General features: G+C 35.1%; 1 protein-coding gene across 1 annotated transcript; it reads left to right on the top strand.

Moving 5' to 3' along the window:
* Window positions 1-1036: 1036 nt before the first annotated feature.
* On the top strand, window positions 1037-22416 carry LOC132546180 (vacuolar protein sorting-associated protein 11 homolog). The gene is made up of 25 exons (XM_060209892.1): window positions 1037-1072; window positions 1807-1881; window positions 3136-3309; window positions 3817-3867; window positions 4481-4546; window positions 4849-4946; window positions 6210-6357; window positions 7934-8023; window positions 9320-9456; window positions 9920-10061; window positions 10343-10422; window positions 11940-12093; window positions 12617-12763; window positions 13487-13678; window positions 14373-14478; window positions 15149-15178; window positions 15576-15676; window positions 17075-17158; window positions 18339-18389; window positions 18858-18946; window positions 19431-19505; window positions 20115-20206; window positions 20744-20829; window positions 21460-21581; window positions 22314-22416. Exons 1-25 carry the CDS (start codon window positions 1058-1060, stop codon window positions 22414-22416), a joined length of 2508 nt encoding a protein of 835 aa, XP_060065875.1. The 5' UTR covers window positions 1037-1057.
* Window positions 22417-23568: the final 1152 nt, after the last annotated feature.

Raw genomic sequence — 23568 nt, 5'->3', positions numbered from 1 at the left:
TGAGGCAGGTGAAACTCGGTACAGATACACAGGTAGATTCACTACCAGAGGACTCTTGGGTTAAAATTTATTCATATTGTCAGACTCAAAATATATTGCCTGTTGATGATAAAGAATGAATCCTGTGTCTGTTTCGTTCCACTTCGTTTTGATATACTAGAATTACTTCCCTTCCTTTCACCCCCATAAAAAGTGCTGAAAACATGATACCCCACAAAGGTTGCCAGTAAGTGTTCGTTGTTTAGATCGACGCAAAATGCAGAGCACATTACAGGTACAAAAATATTTTATAAATGTTTTGATATTTTAGCGATATGAAAATGTTTAGGAGGAGGATATGTGCAATTTAGAAAGTGAAAAGACACAATACAGAATAGAATATAAGCCATGATCTTCTCCTATTGATCCTTTATACACTATAACATGTGGCTGTTTGTGTTTCTCACCAAACTGAGAAACGGGACGGTCATTGCTGACATGATGTATGTCCTTAGACAGGACCCTTTACCCTAATTGTTTTGATCGCATGCGGCGTACCTCTCTTATGTTGTTCATTGAGGTAGCAACCAGCTACATTAATGTACTTTAAGGAGACCCGCCAAATGACCCTGGATGTTAATGTGGTTATAAAACCCTGCCGACAGACAGAGTAACAAACAAACTATGAAGTTTTTACTGGACGATGAATAGACCAGCAGTTGGCCTAAGTACATGCAGATATGAAAGATACAAGACACGTGAAGAGTTGTTTAGTAGCCTTACTGTATAGATCTGTATAGCTATCTAGGTATAACACTTAAGGACATATTGCAATTATATCTACAACGAAATAATCACAGCACGTAATATTAAACTATTGTGAATAGCATACAAACCGATATAACTGTTTAATACCATTAAATACGCGAATAACAAATCCAAGCTTAATTTTAGATACTTTATAAACATGACTGATTGCGTTCGTTCCGTAAAAAGTGGTTTTTCGTTCGCGGTCTCATCCTTCTTCTCGTTTTGTATTTTATATAAACCAATGGAAGGTAAAGGCCACTAGACCGGAATGGCTCTACTGCAGGTAGGCGGTAGCAAAATATAAACATTATGATTATAGGTGTTTAAATCGTTTTTTGATATCGACATTGTCTCTCTGTTAATAGCCACGCCGATGTTCGAGTTGATTTTAATTAGTGCTAATAATCAGAGATCAAAATGAAGTTAGACAGGAGATGTCGGGGCCCGAAATGTCAAGATATCGTTCATTCAACTGTCACTTGTTTTAGATGTGCGAAACATTTATTGTATGATAATTGACTGGATTTTTACAGTGGTTGAACACCACACTCAGATATATGTCCTGCATTTGACTGACTGTCGGATACTTGAGGTGTTGAACATCACACTAGGGACTAAATCCTGCATTTGACTAACTGTCAGATACTATTTAATAGTGTTACTGCTTTTGAGTAATACATTTGTTTTTATACAAAGGAAGATAACTGAATTATTCACTTTTTGTGTAAAACATGTTGCATTGTGGCCTAATATGCCATGTCCAAAATATGACTCCCATCATTGTTGTAAATATTTAAATAACTTTATGTGATTTTATTTCAAGTATCCTGCATTTGATAAATTACAAATCTATCACTGAAATCAGTAACGGTCATTAAATGGTCAGTGGCTAACCTGGTTAAGGTTAATCTTTGTTGATTAGAGGTTGCGCTAGAACCCAAACTCCTTCTCTTATTACCGGTATGTGTATCAATATATTTACAAATTCTTTATTTAACCAACATTTTTTATTTTCAGTGGAGAAGATTCAATTTCTTTGACAAGGAGACTGTTAAAGATCCTGATACTGGCCAGGTGTTTGATAAACTGAAGGTGAGATTGATTTCCATGGCAATTTAATTGATTCAACAATAACTGTTTTAACTTTATTGCTTATATTATGACTTAAATGAGTCAACAGTACCATCAGGACATCAGCATGTATTGAAAATGCTGTTGAAACAGCATGAGTAAAAATCCCCAAAATAACATGTTATTGTTTTGTTTTCCATTTTGTGTACAAAGTGTATTCAGAGCAATAGATTCATGTTATGAGACCCTGCCAGGCAACGAGACATAGAGCTTGTGTAGAAACGCCTAGCTTCATCACCTACCATGATTACAGTTATTTCCGTTCTTATCATTTTTTGCACCTGAGTTTAAAAAAAGTTAACACTCGTTATGCACTTACTTTAATATCTAGGGGGAGGGGGTAATTCCATAATCTGGTGATATGATGTATCTGAAAGAGGGAAAGATCACATATTTCAAATGCTGGCATGTTAAAAGAGTACCTTACCGCAGTAAGATACTTAATGTAGGTAGTAAACTTGAAACAACAGATTCCAACCTAAGCTTAGAGAAAGAGAAACACTTGATTGTATTATCATCATTTCATCGTTCCTTCATGACAGACTATCTGTTTTTAATCCCAGAGTTTATAGAAACCAACTCTAGACACAAACAGAGAAAATATGATAATGTTGTGATTACAGATTACTTACTCCTATGTTTAAACATTGCATGTATATATGTAACAGAAGTCATTATTTATTTCAATGCATCCGCTAGGAATCGAACCCGTGACCCTGGCTTACTAGTCTGACGCTCAACCAGTCGAGCTAAAGAGAAGTTCTCTCTAGCCGAGTAGTATTTTACCAGGGTTACATACATAGGGAGAGGGTAAAAATACAAACATTAGTGTTTAAAGCACATAAATATGTTATTGTAAATATAGGCCTAAAGTTGTCTTTGTTTCAAAATAATTCCTAATCACAATGCCTGCTTTTGATTTGCCAAGAAATCATGAAATTACATTTGTGAGAAACGTGACACTAACTGTATGACTTGAAGGGAATTGTTGCTTTTCCGTGGTAATTGTCTTAGCTGTACTATGGTCAAAAGTCTGGAGGTAGTCTTATTTATAACAAGATGAAATCACAAGTTTTTGTAATTCTTCTGAACAGCTCACTTGGGATGAATGTATGAAGTTTACCGGGTATGTGGTTCATTAACAGACATACAATACTCACATTGAAGAGATGTTTTTTAGGTCTGAAATTGTAAAATGTTTTATGTTTTTTACAGGATGTGAATGTATCTGCTTGTGTGAGTGGACATGGTCAGTTAATTATTGGTGACCATGAAGGGTTTCTGTACCTGGTCAGCAGGCAACTTAAACTTAGTGTGTTTAAGGCCTATGAGATCAGAGTGTCTCACCTTTTTCAGCTTCGACAACACAATCTGTTGGTATCAGTCGGGGTAAGTATATTATGTCTGTTTAATCTACCAGAGTTTAAACATTTCCTAAAGACAAATTTTGCTTGATTCTTGGCCCAATTGTAGTGTTTTTTGGCAAGCTGCTAAGTAATGCAGATACTTACATCACACATTATTATTTTTTTTATGTCATTAACAGTTAAGTACACACAGGGTTTTCCGTAATTTTGTTAGTAGTAGGCTGTGTAGTGAAAGTAGGAGGCTGGCCTGCCGTGTATGTGTAGTCATGTACGGGACATTATTACGGAACTGGATTGGTGTAGGCGGCCAAATGATCAAAGTAGCCGGTCAAATTGGCCAGCGACCGGCTCTTATGGAAAACCCTGACACATGTGGCAACTCAAGCTTGATGCTATTGGCAGTATCTCTGCTGGGTCTTGATATGTCAATGTAACCAACTGGTAATCTGGATAAATATTATCATTAGCTAAAACCAAAGTGAGGGAAAGAGTTGACAATACCTTTAACTCTCTGATGTTTATTTTTCAGGAAGATGAGCAAGGTGTCAATCCTCTTATCAAGGTCTGGAACTTGGACAAGGTTTGTTTAATTACTAAAAGATTTTTTATTGAACCTTCATGGAATGCTCTGGAATTTGAAAAGCGCTTATGTCACCAGTGAAGATCCCTAAATACCATAAATACACTGGATTTGTCCCTTAGATATTCCCATTCAGGTCAAATGTCAAACTGATATCAAATTGTCAATAACATTACACAAATTTATGAAATTCGAATTAACTAAAACAAATTTAGTTGAAGTAACAGCCTTTGTATTCTTGGGTAATTTTGGTCAATTTACAACTTAGTCATTTTCATTTCTGTCATTTTTTCAGAGTATAAATGCAGCTGTAACCGAATTTGCTGATCACCCCTGCAATAGATTTTCAGATAATTTCTTCATGCCTTTAATAAGCAATGATACAAGTTAACAAGCTGATTTTTTTTTTTTTTGTTTTGTTTTGTTTTTGTTTTTTTTTTTGTTTATTTTTCATGATTTTTATGATTTATTGGATTTGGTTATTTTAAAGAATTTAAAAATAGATGAGAATCAAGGCAAGGATAGTGAAACTTAAAATCATATTTTGAATTCTTTGTGTTTTGTTTAAACATTTCTGATTAATTTACTATGTTGTTGTCTTGAAAATTTTCAGATTGAGAAAGGTGCCCCTGTGTGTACAAGAATAACAAGAGCTATTCCTGGAAATAAACCTACCCCAGTAAGTATTTCATATTTTTATTTCTAGAGGATGTGAGTGTAGTTAGTAAAAGTAGTTAATTCAGATATCTAAAGGATGTATTCAAATGACTATTACTGGTCTACTACTCTGGTTACATCATCAAAAAACTCTGTCCAGTTTCCTAAATTAAGTTACAAATCATTGTGTATATATCGTAAGAATGGATTTTTTTATTATTATAAGATGCATATGTTTTATTCTATGTGCACTCTTGAGTTTAATAATGTTACAATGTATTTACCAGATACACAGTCTGTTACAATGATAGTATACCCTTACAGGTCACATGTCTAACTGTCCATGAGAACCTGGCCTGGATGGCTGTAGGATTTGAGAATGGAAGTGTGGTGCTTTTCAAGGGGGATGTCACTAAAGACAGGTATTTGTTAAATGTTTTAGTCTTTGTTTCTATTGTTTGTTTTTTCTTTGTGTAACATGAACTGGACCTGCCGCAGAAATTTTGATTTTTCTGGACTAGAAGCATCAACTTTCATCATTTCAAAATAGTGAGGTTCTTTCTAGAATTATTAGTTTTAATCATTTGTAACTATGTTGAACTACACAATGAAAATACTGTAGACTTTCAGGATTCCAGGGAACAGAGATTGACACTTATTTTATAGATATGTTATTTTTAAAAAATGTAATATTTCCTCAAAAACATATTATCTGGGATCACATTTCATAGTAATTCAATTAGCTATTTTCTTCAGCTGACTGTATCACAACCAGAACATACAGAACCATACAGTTCTACAATTATTTTGAAGACAAATTTGTACTTTCTCATGCACATACTAGATGTTATTATATCACTACCTGTTAGAAATGTATGTGTGGCGTTGCGATGACTACATTGTACCTTCATCAGACAAATGACATTTGTGAATCATATGTGATGATGTATCGTCTAAGATAGAGGTCATCTATCTGACTACAAAGTTAAGCTAATTGGTCAAGTGGCGCAATGGTAATAGTACCTTTTACCTAGCTGTCCAGGATTTTATTCCCGAAACAAACATAAAAAGGTAATGGGTCACCTGTCTCACCACGTGGGTTTTCCCCAGTTACTCCAGTTTCCTCCCACAATAAGACCCCTCGCGTGCTTACATCCGGGCCAACAAGAGTGATAAGTATAAGTTGAAATAACTTGTTTCGCAGTTGTTGTAAAATAAATAAATTTTATATTTAAATTTAAGCTAACAAAGATTTTTTTTTATGATATTGTTGAATTTGACATACTACCTGGGTACTTGAATATTTGAAATTACTTAGAGTAATAGGGGATCAAGTGTAATTGTGATTCAAGTTTTGACAAAATCTTAAGTTACACTCTTTGTGGCATCACCAACTAGTCCAGTCTCCGGGGAATAAACCCTTCATCAAGTACCCAACAGGTATTTGGATCTTAATCTTGTGTAGGATCACTCCAGCTGAGATACAATTATTTCACAGCAATTTACTTGTATAATTATATACCCGTATATCTCAGACAACAATACTCCAGTGTTATTGACATATCTGTATAGTCAGTGTGTAATCCAGCCCTGACCTTGGTGACACATTTTTCTGAACCAAATATACCTTATTCTTTGTGAATTCTTATAATAAAAAAATATTTTGATTTTTCTGTTTTTGACAGACACACCAAAACAAGAATTGTATATGAAAATCCAAAACCTGTTACTGGATTGGCATTCAAGACATCTGGATCTAAAACTATATTCTTATTTGTAGTAACAGAATCTCAGGTTGTTTCTATAACAATCTCCGGCAAACAGGATCAAAAGGTAAGTAACTTTCTGGTCATTTGGAATAGGTGATTGGTTTGAACATGTGACTTTTTCAATTAAAAACAATAATTTTTTGTCTAGCGATAGTTTGAATCCTTTCTAGTCTTGTTTCCGTTACAATTTAAATTCTTTGAACACATGGTGAGGTTGTATGTATGCCTGACTATTGTTAGGGATATTGGCCTCACAATAATTGCTCGATGTGGTCAGTATTAACACTGATGGTAAATGCTGTTGGCAGTCGGATGTAGATGACTGTCATAGGCAATTGATACAGCCAAACTAGACACATGCATGTCACTTAATTAGCATTGATTTTATGTGATTTCTTTCATATCTTGCTGTCATGTTGTGCTCTCACTAGCTAGCTAACACAACTTGGGGCCCAATTTTCTATTATAAGTGATAGGTTCACAGAGCATGGAATGCTGTCAGGTATATTGTCCAAGAGCAAGAATGTTTTACCACACATTTTTATGCTCCCTGATGGGAGAGTATATAATCACCACTTGGACTTTCCATCTGTCCATTTGTGTGTCCACCATAATTTTGTCCGTAGCATAGCACAAAAACTGTAAGAGGTATAAACATAAAACTTCATAGGTAGATAGATCGCAACAAGGAGAAGTACACCGTAGAAGAAACCTAACTCTGTTTTGCATAATTTAGGAGTTATTGAAACTTAGTGTGTTACATTGGTCATACTAAGAGAATATACAGTATACCAAATTCAAGGCCTGCAACACTCTAATTACAGAGTTATTGCCCTTTGCTTAAATTTTGTGTCTAATATATTAAAGTCGTTTTTGGGGAGCATTCATCAGTTTCACTGATACTCATGTGATTAGATAATCGCATCAAAACTATGACTAGTATTCATTACATCAAGTGAATCATTGTAGAACTCACAGTTCTGCTTTGTAAACACCAATGAGATATTTTAGATCGAAATTAATCTGTAGCCGTATGTCTTTTTCCACACTCTGCATGCTAATATGTCAGTGTTAGTTTCTATCAATACACAAGCGGACATGTTTTTGTCCTACATGATTCCTTTGTCATGATATCCAGTATGATGAAGGCCAAAATGAAAGGTGTCATTTCTTATCAGTTGGTAAACATGTAACTGTGTCAAAAGTTAATCATATTATTATGACTATTTTTTTGGGAAATGTTGACCTTTATAGTTCACTCTCTGATTTATGTTCACAAGTATAATTTTATGTAATTTGAGTGGGTTAAACACTTCAATTCTGTTTGGACTGACTGAAGGTTTACCTTATATAGAAACAAAATTAGAAGGTAAGTGTTGTATGGACAGACTAATCAAACAGCACAGGATCTAGTATTGATTCTGAGCATGGTTGACAGCTAGCTTTTATGAGTGTTGTAAAGTATCCTCGAGGGGATCTATTTCATACTATTTTTGAGGATGAAATATATTTAGAAAATGGGATAAACTTTCACAGTAATTTCCTGTTTGAACACATGACTGATTCATTAGATAAATGATAAATAGAATTATGTTGTAATATCACAAAAAAATGAATCCTTAACTGATTTGTGGTTACAGAGCACGGTTGAACACTTTGGTGCATCGCTTCATTGTACAGTGATGAGTGACCACACTCAAGACCACCAGCTAGTTATGGGTAGACAGGACGTAAGTATTGTGTAGTTACATGGGTACACAGGATGTAAGTATTGTGTAGTTACATGCGTACACAGTATGTAAGTATTGTGTAGTTACATGCGTACACAGTATGTAAGTATTGTGTAGTTACATGGGTACACAGGACGTAAGTATTGTGTAGTTACATGGGTACACAGGACGTAAGTACTGTGTAGTTACATGGGTAGACAGGACGTAAGTACTGTGTAGTTACATGGGTACACAGGACGTAAGTATTGTGTAGTTACATGGGTACACAGGACGTAAGTACTGTGTAGTTACATGGGTACACAGGACGTAAGTATTGTGTAGTTACATGGGTACACAGGACGTAAGTACTGTGTAGTTACATGGGTACACAGGACGTAAGTACTGTGTAGTTACGTCGGTACACAGGACGTAAGTACTGTGTAGTTACATGGGTACACAGGACGTAAGTACTGTGTAGTTACGTCGGTACACAGGACGTAAGTACTGTGTAGTTACATGGGTACACAGGACGTAAGTACTGTGTAGTTACATGGGTACACAGGACGTACTGTGTAGTTACGTACTGTGTAGTTACATGGGTACACAGGACGTACTGTGTAGTGTGTAAGTACTGTTTACATGGGTAGACAGGACGTAAGTACTGTGTAGTTACATGGGTACACGGGACGTAAGTACTGTGTAGTTACATGGGTACACGGGACGTAAGTACTGTGTAGTTACATGGGTACACGGGACGTAAGTACTGTGTAGTTACATGGGTCGGTACACAGGACGTAAGTACTGTGTAGTTACATGGGTACACAGGACGTAAGTACTGTGTAGTTACATGGGTACACAGGACGTAAGTACTGTGTAGTTACATGGGTACACAGGACGTAAGTACTGTGTAGTTACACACAGGACGTAAGTACTGTGTAGTTACATGGGTACACGGGACGTAAGTACTGTGTAGTTACATGGGTACACAGGACGTAAGTACTGTGTAGTTACACACAGGACATAAGTACTGTGTAGTTACATGGGTACACAGGACGTAAGTACTGTGTAGTTACATGGGTACACAGGACGTAAGTATTGTGTAGTTACATGGGTACACAGGACGTAAGTACTGTGTAGTTACGTCGGTACACAGGACATAAGTACTGTGTAGTTACGTCGGTACACAGGATGTAAATGTAAATCTTCATACTATTACCGCCCTCTTTATACTGCCAAAATCTGTGACAGCAAACAATGGCAATGTTACCAAGACAGATTAAAACATAAATCATGATACCACTGCTGTCTGTTTTGCAGGCAGTTTATTTTTACCAGCCAGATGGACGAGGTCCCTGTTTGGCGTTTGAAGGGGAAAAGCTTCACCTACAGTGGTTCAGAGGGTATCTTATAGTGGTTGGAAAGGAAAACAAAGCTCTTCTTCGTACTGCGGTACTGTAAGTATTGTAGTGGCAGTATCTTAAATAGGTCAGTCTGGAAATAAGGTCACTAGAGGTCACAAAGATAGAGCCCCTCAAAAATACATAATTTTACAGTAATTCTGAAGATTCTTCTAAATTGAATATTTACAGGGGTTTTGATGAAGTGTTTTGGGTCTGATAATAGGCCCAATTATCAATTTAAGTTTTTTTTTCATATTTAAGCCAAATTTCAAGATTTTCAATGTACTCCTAAAATTTCCTAACAAGTTTATTCCCAAAATGAGGCGAAAATGCCCTATCCAAAACCAGCGAAAAAACCCTGATATAGATAGAACCAGTGTGGTTATCTGTCTTAAGAAATCCTGTCTGTATATTATAATATGTCATACCTTTATACACAAAAAACTTTCTTTTGCAATACATCGCTAATCTATCAGTATGAAAGATATGTTAGAATTTGTTTCCAATGATATTTCAGGGGAGGACAGAGCTTGGAGATGAACATTGTGACTGTGTACGATATCCAGAATAAATTTATTGCTTATTCAGCACCCTATCCTGATGTGATTGGAGTCATGTGTGAGTGGGGCAGTGTCTATCTATTGGGCGGAGATAGAAAGGTAAATTTTGCCAAATTCATGAAACTGACAGTCCATCTACTGCCGAGTGCTAGAAATTTTGTCTGATCAGATCTGTTGAATACATTATGTTTCACAGGTAAATTTATAACCGTGATCATTGTTATACCATGACTTGGCTATTAAATAGTGATTCAGATATTCTGAAGTTGCAGATTAGGTCATTGTCTTTGTTATTTTATTTGGGGAAAATAAACCCTTAATTTCCCATGTCCTTTCAGTATGCCTATTAAACTAATATAGGATTTTCTTGATGTTCACAGCTTTATCAACTTCAGGAGAAGGATACTCAGACCAAACTAGAAATGTTATTCAAGAAAAACAATTATCAATTAGCCATCAGGTGAGTCTGGTATGACAAAAGGGTGTATATCAGGCTGTCTTCCCTTCATGGGAGAAAGAACTGAGGTTGGATGGGGGACGATAGGATGTATATCAGGTTGTCTCCCCTTCAGGGGAGAAAGGACTGAGGTTGGATGGGGGATGATAGGGTGTAAATCAGGCTGTCTTCCCTTCATAGGAGAAAGGACTGAGGTTGGATGAGGGATGATAGGGTGTATATCAGGCTGTCTTCCCTTCATAGGAGAAAGGACTGAGGTTGAATGAGGGATGATAGGATGTATATAAGGTTATCTCCCCTTCATAGGAGAAAGGAATGAGGTTGGATGGGGGACGATAGGATGTATATCAGGTTGTCTCCCCTTCATAGGAGAAAGGACTGAGGTTGGATGGGGGATGATAGGGTGTATATCAGGCTGTCTTCCCTTCATAGGAGAAAGGACTGAGGTTGGATGAGGGACAATAGGATGTATATCAGGTTATCTCCCCTTCATAGGAGAAAGGACTGAGGTTGGATGGGGGATGATATGGTGTATATCAGGTTGTCTCCCCTTCATAGGAGAAAGGACTGAGGTTGGATGGGGGATGATAGGGTGTATATCAGGTTGTCTCCCCTTCATAGGAGAAAGGACTGAGGTTGGATGGGGGATGATAGGGTGTATATCAGGCTGTCTTCCCTTCATAGGAGAAAGGACTGAGGTTGGATGGGGGACGATAGGATGTATATCAGGTTGTCTCCCCTTCAGGGGAGAAAGGACTGAGGTTGGATGGGGGATGATAGGGTGTATATCAGGCTGTCTTCCCTTCATAGGAGAAAGGACTGAGGTTGAATGAGGGACGATAGGATGTATATAAGGTTGTCTCCTCTTCATAGTAGAAAGGACTGAGGTTTGATGAGGGATGATAGGATGTATATAAGGTTATCTCCCCTTCATAGGAGAAAGGACGGAGGTTGAATGAGGGATGGGGTTTGAAGTGGTATTGGCTCATAAAACTAATATAATATATTAGGAAACATAGAAACTACAACCTTTTGTGTACTGTTTCATAACAATGTTCATTATGTTATACTCTTTTAATCCTCATCCCTTTTATTGGAGCATATGTTACCTGTCCATCACATGATGTCTGTTGGGATCATATTTATCATATTTAAGGGAGTCATTGGTCAAGGATGAAGGGTTAAATGTCAGATTTACACAGGAATGATGACATTTATGTTTGACAGATATTGATAAGTTTGTCTACAACCTTATAATGGGCATGTTTATTAGTATTTTCTTGGTTTTACTGTATTTGTACCTGGTATTTAAGGTTTTCATGTAATGCTCACTTAGTCTAGATGGAATTCGGGAGCCTACATGCAGTATCTGATAGAATCACGTGAGTATTTTAGCAACGCGAAATCAGTGATATATGTGTTGAAAAGGTAATGCCTTAAATTAAGAATAATTTGATACACCTTCACATTTAATTGACCCATTTTTAATGTTTGTTAATTAGTATCTGTTTTATATTCAGCCTTGCTCAAAGTCAACAATATGATGATGATGGTCTGATCGACATCTTCACACAGTACGGAGACCACCTCTATAGCAAGGGTGACCATGACGGAGCAATTGATCAATATATCAAAACGATTGGCAAGCTGGAGGCTTCATACGTCATCAGAAAAGTAAACACGCCTTCTTCTCAATAGTAACTGGACCATTTTAGATAGCTACTTATTGTGTTCTTAGAAAGATAATCTTGACCTTCTTCTTATTGTATTTTATCATAGATAAGCCACTTCCAATATGCAAAAAAAAAAAGACTAAAAGTTGTGAGTGGTTTTTTATGAAGGAGGGGTCTGTTTCAGTATTTTGTTTTATGAAGGAGGGGTCTGTTTGAGTGGTTTTTCATGAAGGAGGGGTCTGTTTGAGTGTTTTTTTTTATGAAGGAGGGGTCTGTTTCAGTATTTTGTTTTATGAAGGAGGGGTCTGTTTGAGTGGTTTTTTTATGAAGGAGGGGTCTGTTTGAGTGGTTTTTTTTATGAAGGAGGGGTCTGTTTGTGGTAATACATAGTAATCACAATCAGGAGGATTGTAGAAAATATTAATACCTAATTATGAAAAAAATTCACCCCCATGATGAGTCTTTTAAATCAAAATTAAGAAATTTCACAAAATTAAGTGATTTTGATTTGTATTTTATCACAGTTCCTTGATGCCCAGAGGATACATAACCTGACCAAATATCTACAAGCATTACATAAAGCTCAGCGGGCCACAGAGGAACACACCACACTTCTACTCAACTGTTACACTAAACTCAAGGACGTTAGTAAACTCGACGAGTTCATTATGGTGAGCAACTCCAAAAGATATGGTACTGATATATGTTATAATTTGTCTTCATTTTTGTTTTCAATTTTTTTGATAGTATTGATTGGAGAGTTACCTTTCAGATAGATTCATTATTTAGTGCGATTCTGAGATAATATTCATGTATTAAAATTAAGTCTAATGTACGTCATACGAAATCCATGGCTGTAAGTAGACTTAATTTAACACAGTCAAATCTTAGTGCATTGTCATATTGTTATATATTTATAATGATATATAGATACAACAATAAGTGCCACACTTTCTGTGTGGAAAACACTTAAATAAGTTTACTGTTACTTAAATTTCTGGTGTTATTGGCTCAGACTTAGGTATTCTGGATTATCATCAAAAGAATTGAAATTAAAAGTGAAGTTAGTTTTTTGATAGATGTTCATATCAGTAATTTTCTTATGTATTAATGGAGGGAAGACATCTGAAGATTTTAAATTGGAAATTTTTATTTGCTCTGTTGGAGTATTCAGAAGTAGTTTTTTCTGTAGAATAAATAATTTTATTCAACAATGAATATTTTCTCTGGTTTTAACACTGTACTTGATTAATCTATCTTTAGATAATAGACTATTTACGTATAGATGCTGTAAATACACACACTTACTGTCTGATGCTCTGTCTTTTTGCACTTTTTTCAATAAAATTTTGTTGAATTTGAAATATATTTATATGTATATATATTGTATTTAGACAAAGGATCGGGAAGTAGATTTTGATGTTGAGACAGCCATTCGTGTGTGTAGACAGGCGAGCTATTACACCCATGCTCTCATCCTGGCGGAGAAACATGCTAAACACCCCTGGTACCTACGTGTACAGTTAGAGGACAGTAAGAATTACCAAAAGGCGCTCGAGTACATCGGCAAACTGGAGTTTGATGAGGTACATTCTGTGCAGTCCATTTATCATTCTGTTTTATTTCGATTTCATTGAAAGTTGAGTAGAGATATTTCTAAGGTCTCATTAGTAGGTTCTTTACTGATCACTTAAACATACAGTATAATCATAATAGAGAGAGCTTCATGGGCTTTTCCTGTTTGCCAAATTCCATTTCTCAGAAATATTCTGACATGAAAAATGAAAATCATCCGTTTTCTAACCTTGGGTTTTATTTCTGTTAATTTTGTGGTTATTTATACATATATAATGATAAATAGTGAGATAACAATTGGCTGGAATATTTTGTGTTTTGTACCAGGTGTTTTATGAGATCAGGTGCTAATTAGCAAAACAGAATCAAAGAAAACAAAACTTGATCCAAACAAACATGTAGTATTTTACAGTATTTGTCTTGAAGCTTGATCACAAACAAGGGGAAAAAAAGGAAATTGTCATGATGAGATATTTGTTAGGAAATATTATTTTGATACAAAGTAACTTGCCACAACTTTGTTAGTATAATAGATAATCAAAAGACCAGAAAATTAAGCACTTATAAAGATAGATAGAAAAAATGAAATGTCTTAGATGGTAAATGTTCAGATTTGTCCTAGATGAAATTGTTCTGGTGGGTCACTGATAAGAATAGACAACCCCAGTTAAGTGCAGTATGATATTAATCTGGAATCTGTTACAGGCTGAGGAAAATCTGAAAAAATATGGCAAAGTACTGATGTCAGAAGTTCCGCGCCAGACAACCGAGCTACTGAAACGACTGTGTACAGACTATAGGCCTGCAGATAGTAAGTAGATCTGTGTAGAGATCCTTCTAAATGTAGATAAAGCTTCACTGTCTATAAACAGACTACAGACAGATAGTAAGTAGATCTGTGTAGAGATTCTTCTAAATGTAGATAAAGCTTCACTGTCTATAAACAGACTACAGACAGATGGTGAGTAAATATGTAAAGAAAACTACAAATGGTACACATTCAGAATAGATTCTATCTTATGAATCTTAGTTTCATAATAATTTCAATACAATTAAATTTTGTCAGTATATAGTCAATCTGTAAAGCACACACATAAACTGACCTCAAAGTACTTCTCAGCTTGAGTGATTGCCTCTTTAGCTTGATCAGTTAAGTGTAAGACTAGCCAGAGATCCTTGGTTTAAATCATTGCGAAGGCATTGGTTAAGTGTAATACTAGTTTGCCAGAGATTCGTGGTTTAGATATTGCAAAGGAATTGAAAGGAACAATGATCTCTTTTATATGTAAGTTGTTTGCATAGTATTAATGTTTATACATTACACAGACATATGCTGATACAATACCTGAGTGAAGCTTAGTGACCTTGTCTGATTCTTTATACCACACATTATCTACAAGAGGACCATTAGTGTACATTTTACCTACTGGGGATGCTATTACTGTATGATGTATAATTATGAAATGTTTTGATTTCCACAGAACCATTGGTGGATCAGATGAACATGGAAGGTAAGTTTCTACATACAATAAATTCATTTTTCATTTTGATAATGTTTAGTGCTAAATTTTTAATACCTAACAGTTCAAAATCTTGGAAAAACATGATTTTCAATATATACTGTTACTAGGAAATTTCATCCCTCTTGTAATTTTAGCCCATTTGTCCATGATTAGCAGGGTGAATTTTACATTGGAGGATGGGGGAGGACAAAATGAAAATGAGACAAATTTTGTAAGAGATGCCTAGTAAACTAAATCACATCTGATCAGTATAATGATAACAAATGTTTTTCATTTTCCAGTAATAACTCCACCCACTAATTTTGATTCAAAGTAAATTTCATCTGGTCTTCCTTTTTGTTCAGTATGGTATAAAGATGTAGTCTATGAGTTTTATTGATTGTAGGTGGAGTAGCTAGGATACAGAAAGCGAGTGCTGAAGAATTTATCCACATCTTTGTTAATAACTCGCCAAAACTTACAGAGTTCCTGGAGCACATGATCAAGGTAAGATTATCAACCCACACGATGTAGGGTTTTAGACCACTTGATCAAGGTAAGATTATCTACCCACACAAGGTAGGGTTTTAGAGCACATGATCAAGGTAAGATTGTCTACCCACACAAGGTAGGGTTTTAGAGCACATGATCAGGGTAAGATTATCTAACCACACAAGGTAGGGTTTTAGAGCACATGATCAAGGTAAGATTATCTACCCACACGAGGTAGGGTTTTAGAGCACATGATCAGGGTAAGATTATCTTAACCACATGAGGTAGAGTTTTAGAGCACATGATCAAGGTAAGATTATCAACCCACACGATGTAGGGTTTTAGACCACTTGATCAAGGTAAGATTGTCTACCCACACAAGTTAGGGTTTTAGAGCACATGATCAGGGTAAGATTATCTTAACCACATGAGGTAGAGTTTTAGAGCACATGATCAAGGTAAGGTTATCAACCCACACGATGTAGGGTTTTAGACCACTTGATCAAGGTAAGATTGTCTACCCACACAAGTTAGGGTTTTAGAGCACATGATCAAGGTAAGATTGTCTACCCACACAAGTTAGGGTTTTAGAGCACATGATCAAGGTAAGATTATCTACCCACACGAGGTAGGGTTTTAGAGCACATGATCAGGGTAAGATTATCTTAACCACATGAGGTAGAGTTTTAGAGCACATGATCAAGGTAAGATTATCAACCCACACAATGTAGGGTTTTAGAGCACATGATCAAGGTAAGATTGTCTACCCACACAAGGTAGGGTTTTAGAGCACATGATCAAGGTAAGATTGTCTACCCACACAAGGTAGAGTTTTAGAGCACATGATCAGGGTAAGATTATCTAACCACACGAGGTAGAGTTTTAGAGCACATGATCAAGGTAAGATTATCTACCCACACGAGGTAGGGTTTTAGAGCACATGATCAAGGTAAGATTGTCTACCCACACAAGGTAGGGTTTTAGAGCACATGATCAAGGTAAGATTGTCTACCCACACAAGGTAGGGTTTTAGAGCACATGATCAAGGTAAGACTATCTACCCACATGAGGTAGGGTTTTGAGGTCCTAGACCACATCAAGGTAAGACTGTCTACCCACATGAGGTAGGGTAATATAATTATGTCTTTATTCTGGAATTATGTTTATCGCCTTATAAAGTAACAATATCATGTTTCTGGTTCAGTATCTGACAATATCAAATTTATTTTATCTCATTATCTTCAGTAAGCTTCTAATTAAAACATTTCCCTGTATATTTTCAGAAAAAATAATAAAAAAAATATCTGTTTATTGTATAACATCAGATATAATTCATTATTGTAGAACTGTTAAGGTAAGATTTAAAGCCTAGGCTGTAATTCTTAATGTGAATACTGTTTCTTTGACTTCCAGGTACAGCCAAACTCCCCGAGTCTACTGTACAACACCTTACTGGAGCTGTATCTTCACGAATATGTACACGAGAGAGACATTTCTGTAAGTAAAGACACACATGTTAACAAAGTTTCTTCGCTCGTAAATTACTGTCACAAATATGTAACCCTGGTAAAATACTAGCCGCAATATACTACGTTGCTAGAGAGAACTTCTCTTTAGCTCGATTGGTTGAGCGTCAGACTATTAAGCCAGGAGTCCCAGGTTCAATTCCTAGCAGAGGCATTGAGATGAAAAATGACCTCTGTTACAAATATCTCTATCAAATCTAATTCATAAAGTCAATTGCTGTGAACTAAGACATAGACACAAAACCATGTTACTTCGTGTAAGATGGTAAAGATCGTTTTAATGGAAGTGAACCAACCTTGTGTTGATATGGATATCATGAAAAGAAGTTGCTAAAAGAAGTCGGTCGACAGTGTTATACTAAGGAATAGAATATACACTAATTTTTTGTTATCGTCATGTCTTTGAAGGATATGGATGTGTAAGAAATAGTTGGGCTAATTATCGGGCATGGGCTTATTGGAGGATAAAACACAAATAAATTTATAAAATATATAAACATAGATGTACAGAAATATATCTGTAAGTATAATCACAAGATGGACACAGTCAGATGATTGAAGAGCCAATGTTATTGACCACAGGTTGTTGATACCATTCAGTAATTGTATACAAGATGTGTACTCGTTAATGTAACTTATGTATGAGGGGAAAGATTTTTTTTCACGATATTAACTAAACTTTGTATGCTACATTTTGACAGATCGAGTACTTTTGATATTACCATAGTCATCCAACTTTGTACAGTGTGAATTTGGCTTCTGTTGTGTAAAATTCCATCCCCTGATTTATGAAATCATGCTATATTTCTTTATCAATCTAAAACTCTATTGTCACTAAAATTCAATGAAATCTTCAAGAATTGTCAAATTCAGGAATGAGCTATTATACTTGCAAGCACTTGTGATAGGATGCTTAAACTTTCCTCACATTAATGACCTTGAACTTTTTCTTGGTCATAAGGGTAAAATATGTCTAAAACTTCAAAAAAATTTATTTAGAAAACCAGGATATCAGCTGTACTTATGTAGGATTGTATTGTGTAGACCAGCACTGTAAATCCTGACTGAATGCAGATTTTGATTCAGTCTCCTGTTCACACATGTTGTGGAAATCAAAGGAGTATTATAGTTGAAATTCGTTTATTTTACAGGTAAAAACAGAGAAGGTGAGAAGAACTGAGGAGCTACTAAAGAATCCGGATGTAAGAAAACTTTTTACACTTTATATTTCAAATTATTATCATAATTTCATTGAGTGAGAGTTCAGCTGTTTTGACAAATTTTAACTAAACATAATCCAAAGTTCATATTTGAATCCTAAAGTTCAATATTATTATTTTGGAGTCAATGTCAGTGAAATCTTATCAAGTCTTTTTTTTGTCTTGAAATAAAAAAGGAAACAATCCAATTAACGTAGATCCGATCTTGACATACACCTTAAATATTAAGTATGAAAATAGTAAATATCATCAAGTATACTGAAGATAAACACAAAAACAAAACTAAAATATAGAGTTACCTGTACGATAAAGTTTCACGGGATAGATAGATAACTATTCATTCTTTCCAGCCATTTTCATAGCAACGACCTCATAACATTATATATATTCCTTACCATAGTGACATCTGTTTTGTTTGTCTAATTCTTGACCTTGACCCTTGACCTTTAGGCACGATATGACCTTGACCAGGCCCTTGTTCTATGTCAGATGAACAATTTCAAAGCTGGAATACTCTACCTGTATGAAAAGGCTCATTTGTAAGTAAAGTTTATTTTATGCCAACATCAATAGTGAATTCAGTAGATTTGGTTTTGTAGTTTTCTTTGCTTATATTTGAATGATTTGGATCTAAATATTTCTGTTAAATGTCCTCGATTCATTTTCCTGCAATGTTGGAATACTGGAAAAATGAAAAAAAAAAAAATTATTCATAGCATCTAGGGGGTTATATTGTATTGAAAATTTACTGGCATGTTACAGATGTAGGACATTTTCCTGCAGCTGATTAGTTTTTAACCTCCCTTATTACCACCAGTGTGGTTTTTTGGCTTGTTAATATAACTTCCTTAAGCAAACAAAACATACAAGGGTATTTTTAAAACTGAAATTACATTTAAAAAGTCAATGGATTCAGTGTGAAAAAATAACAAACAAACAAAAAATCTGTGTTTTTAAATGATTTAAACTTGCACTTGGTTATATTATAATAAGTTTTATTTAACTGATAATATATATTTACAGATATCAGCAAATTCTTCAGTACCACATGGAACATGATGATTTTGTCCATGTAATTGATACTTGTAAAAAGTTTGGGTAAGTATAATAATATAATTGTAGATCTATTAAGTTTTAATAAGTACACAACTTTACTACTGTTACTGCAATTTAATCACTTTGTTTTGTAATATTCCTGTACTTCATACAACATTGTATCTGTGTAAAAAAATGTCTGATCAGAAACATTTCTACATAGCTGGAGAATTAGATATTTTGTTGATAATTTTCTATGAAAACGAATATTATACACATGTATTTTATTGGGTGTTGAATTCAAGAATTTTAATTGTCAGTTATATTATGTATACAGGGCTCTCACACCCCATTTTGGGACTGGGGCCCGGGGCCCTTAGAATTGGGAAAAATAATGGTGTTTTCCTTAGAATTGGGAAAACTTGGGGTCTAAATTGGGAAAAAAAGATACTATTTTGCATTGGGAATGGGGCCGAATATCAGCCCCAAATCTGGCAGATCGAGAGCCCTGGTATATAATATAATATGTTAGATTATGAATTTTTCTCTAAATACACAGTTTATAGTGGAGCTGTTACTGATTCATTGAATTCTGACAGAGCTAAATTGTTAAGACATTCTTTGAATGTTTGACAAATGTTTACATTGTGTGATGTTTGAAATTCTCCCCAGGGGACAAGACTCCAACCTTTGGGTACAGGCCTTGTCATACTTTGCCAGGAAAGAAGACAACTGTAAATCACAGCTGATGGAGGTCTTGTCTCGTATCCTTTCAAACATTGTAACAATTGGATGTTTATATAGTGTCTTGTGTTACTGTACTTGTACTGTACTGCTTGGCTTGTCCTAAAGAGAATGTAACCTTATCAACTTCAGATGAATTGCAAGCAGCATATTAACAAATTGAGGTTGCCACCCCTTACTACAAGATGAAGATAACCCTGAAGAACTTTTCATTGGATCAATTGCTTGTCAGAAATGTAAATCTGAGGTTTGAAGCCAAGAAGAGGCATTGTAATAAATTATTACTGCTGTTACAAGAAAGTTGAAAATGCTGAAGGTAAGCAATGATTGACACTAAAAGCAGTTCAATTCTTCAGTGTATAAAATGTTGATCCCTTGGTATTTCCTACCATAAGATACCTTACACTTATATTTATATACACAAAACATTATTCAGTATTAAATTCAAAACTGTAACAGAATGAACAAATTTTATATTGTAACTGGAAAAAAAACAAATGTATAATAAGGGAGATTTTACATGGGTTTAGTAATCATAAGCCTTAACTGGTAACCAGATATTGACAAGAAGAACTTATTACCTCCCTTGCTGGTAATACAAAGTCTGGCTCATAACTCTACAGCGACCTTGTCAGTTGTCAAGGTAACCAGCTTGGAATAATCTATGTAGATTAGGGACAGAATAAAATCTACCAACTTTAATAATGTTTAGGATAGAAGTCTCCTGCTCGAGTCTTTTTTCTCTGCTGTAATACCGTTGATTTGAAATATATTTTTTTCTGTAAATATTGCACACCGAAAAGAATTCACTTTTTTTTTTCTTGCCGAGAATTTTCTATAATATCTATTGATACATTCAGTAAAATTATACTTGTAGCAAACACATTTACGCTACTGGTTACAAATTTTTAGGTATTTTTTTTTTTTTTTAAGATTTTTTCTTCAGGTTGGTAAATACATTACATATATGTTAAATAGATTTTTTTTAAAAATCACATCTGGTTGTTTGTGACTTTTCGGTCAACTTCAGTAGATAAAAAAGCTCATGAAGTGTATGTGCACTGTCTTGGTTACCATCCAGTACTTTTGATACTAGAATAGGCATAAGTTATTTGTCTGAGGAAGGTTACAATTGACATTGTTATAAGTATGTCATGTGACATAGAAAAGGAAAAAATGATTGAAACAATTTTTTTGTATAAAACATTTTATTCAAATACTGAAAAATGTTGAATATTGGAGATGAAGTAATGAATAATTATGTTTTCCGAAGGATTATATCATCAGACGACTTCAGCTGGAGAATGACCAAATCGCCGAAGACGAACGACTTATTAAACAGTACCGTGAGGACACAGAGAAAAAACGAGCTCAGATTGAGGAGATGAAAACTACGTGAGTTGGAGCCTAGTTTGTGTTTATGAATCCAGGTTGAGTGTGGTCTGTAGTAGGATGACTCCATAGTGTATCCTGGTCTGTGTTTATGTATGAAGGTTGTGTGTGGTCTGTAGTAGGATGACTGCCTTGTGTACCCTGGTCTGTGTTTATATATCAAGGCTGAGTGTGGTCTGTAGTAGGATGACTCCATAGTGTATCCTGGTCTGTGTTTATGTATGAAGGTTGTGTGTGGTCTGTAGTAGGATGACTGCCTTGTGTACCCTGGTCTGTGTTTATATATCAAGGCTGAGTGTGGTCTGTAGTAGGATGACTCCATAGTGTATCATGGTCTGTGTTTATGTATCAAGGCTGAGTGTGGTCTGTAGTAGGATAGTGTATCCTGGTCTGTGTTTATGTATCAAGGCTGAGTGTGGTCTGTAGTAGGATGACTCCATAGTGTACCCTGGTCTGTGTTTATGTATCAAGGCTGAGTGTGGTCTGTAGTAGGATGACTCCATAGTGTATCCTGGTCTGTGTTTATGTATCAAGGCTGAGTGTGGTCTGTAGTAGGATGACTCCATAGTGTACCCTGGTCTGTGTTTATGTATCAAGGTTGTTCATTTTAGGAATATTATACAATTGACTATCTTGTTAAAATGTAATTTCTGACCAAATTGGCAATGGTTGTTTTTGGATAGAAAACAAATTTGAATTAATTCTATAATTACTATTTGAACTTGTATTTTTCAGAGCAAAAATATTCCAGGCGTCTAAGTGTAACATATGTAACCATCCTCTAGAACTACCCTCTGTACACTTCCTGTGTGAACCTCATTCCTACCATCAACAGTAAGTATTCACAACTCTACATCTTCTTTTTTCCATTGATACAGATTCCAGATGTTTTAACGTCTGTGTATATAGGACCTAATCCTGTGTTGTTACTGTATTTGTGACTACCATTTAAGATGTTTTAACGTCTGTGTATATCCTGTGTTGTTACTGTATTTGTCACTACCATTTAAGATGTTTTAATGTCTGTGTATATCCTGTGTTGTTACTGTATTTGTCTCTACTATTTAAGATGTTTTAACGTCTGTGTATATCCTGTGTTGTTACTGTATTTGTGACTACCATTTCAGATGTTTTAACGTCTGTGTATATAGGACCTAATCCTGTGTTGTTACTGTATTTGTGACTACCATTTAAGATGTTTTAACGTCTGTGTATATCCTGTGTTGTTACTGTATTTGTCTCTACTATTTAAGATGTTTTAACGTCTGTGTATATCCTGTGTTGTTACTGTATTTGTGACTACCATTTAAGATGTTTTAACGTCTGTGTATATCCTGTGTTGTTACTGTATTTGTCTCTACTATTTAAGATGTTTTAATGTCTGTGTATATCCTGTGTTGTTACTGTAATTGTCTCTACTATTTAAGATGTTTTAACGTCTGTGTATATAGGACCTAATCCTGTGTTGTTACTGTATTTGTGACTACCATTTAAGATGTTTTAACGTCTGTGTATATCCTGTGTTGTTACTGTATTTGTCTCTACTATTTAAGATGTTTTAACGTCTGTGTATATCCTGTGTTGTTACTGTATTTGTCTCTACTATTTAAGATGTTTTAACGTCTGTGTATATAGGACCTAATCCTGTGCTGTTACTGTATTTGTGACTACCATTTAAGATGTTTTAACGTCTGTGTATATCCTGTGTTGTTACTGTATTTGTCTCTACTATTTAAGATGTTTTAACGTCTGTGTATATAAGACCTAATCCTGTGCTGTTACTGTATTTGTGACTACCATTTAAGATGTTTTAACGTCTGTGTATATCCTGTGCTGTTACTGTATTTGTCTCTACTATTTAAGATGGTTTAATGTCTGTGTATATCCTGTGTTGTTACTGTATTTGTCTCTACTATTTTAGATGTTTTAATGTCTGTGATTATCCTGTGTTGTTACTGTATTTGTGACTACCATTTAAGTGTTGTTGTGC

The sequence above is a fragment of the Ylistrum balloti genome, unplaced genomic scaffold (assembly GCF_031769215.1).
Source record: "Ylistrum balloti isolate Yb309-2 unplaced genomic scaffold, AGI_CSIRO_Ybal_v1 Utg369604, whole genome shotgun sequence".
In the NCBI taxonomy this organism is placed as follows: Eukaryota; Metazoa; Mollusca; class Bivalvia; order Pectinida; family Pectinidae; genus Ylistrum; species Ylistrum balloti.
Note: the sequence above shows the minus strand (reverse complement) of the source record. Positions and strands in the feature narration are given on the sequence as shown.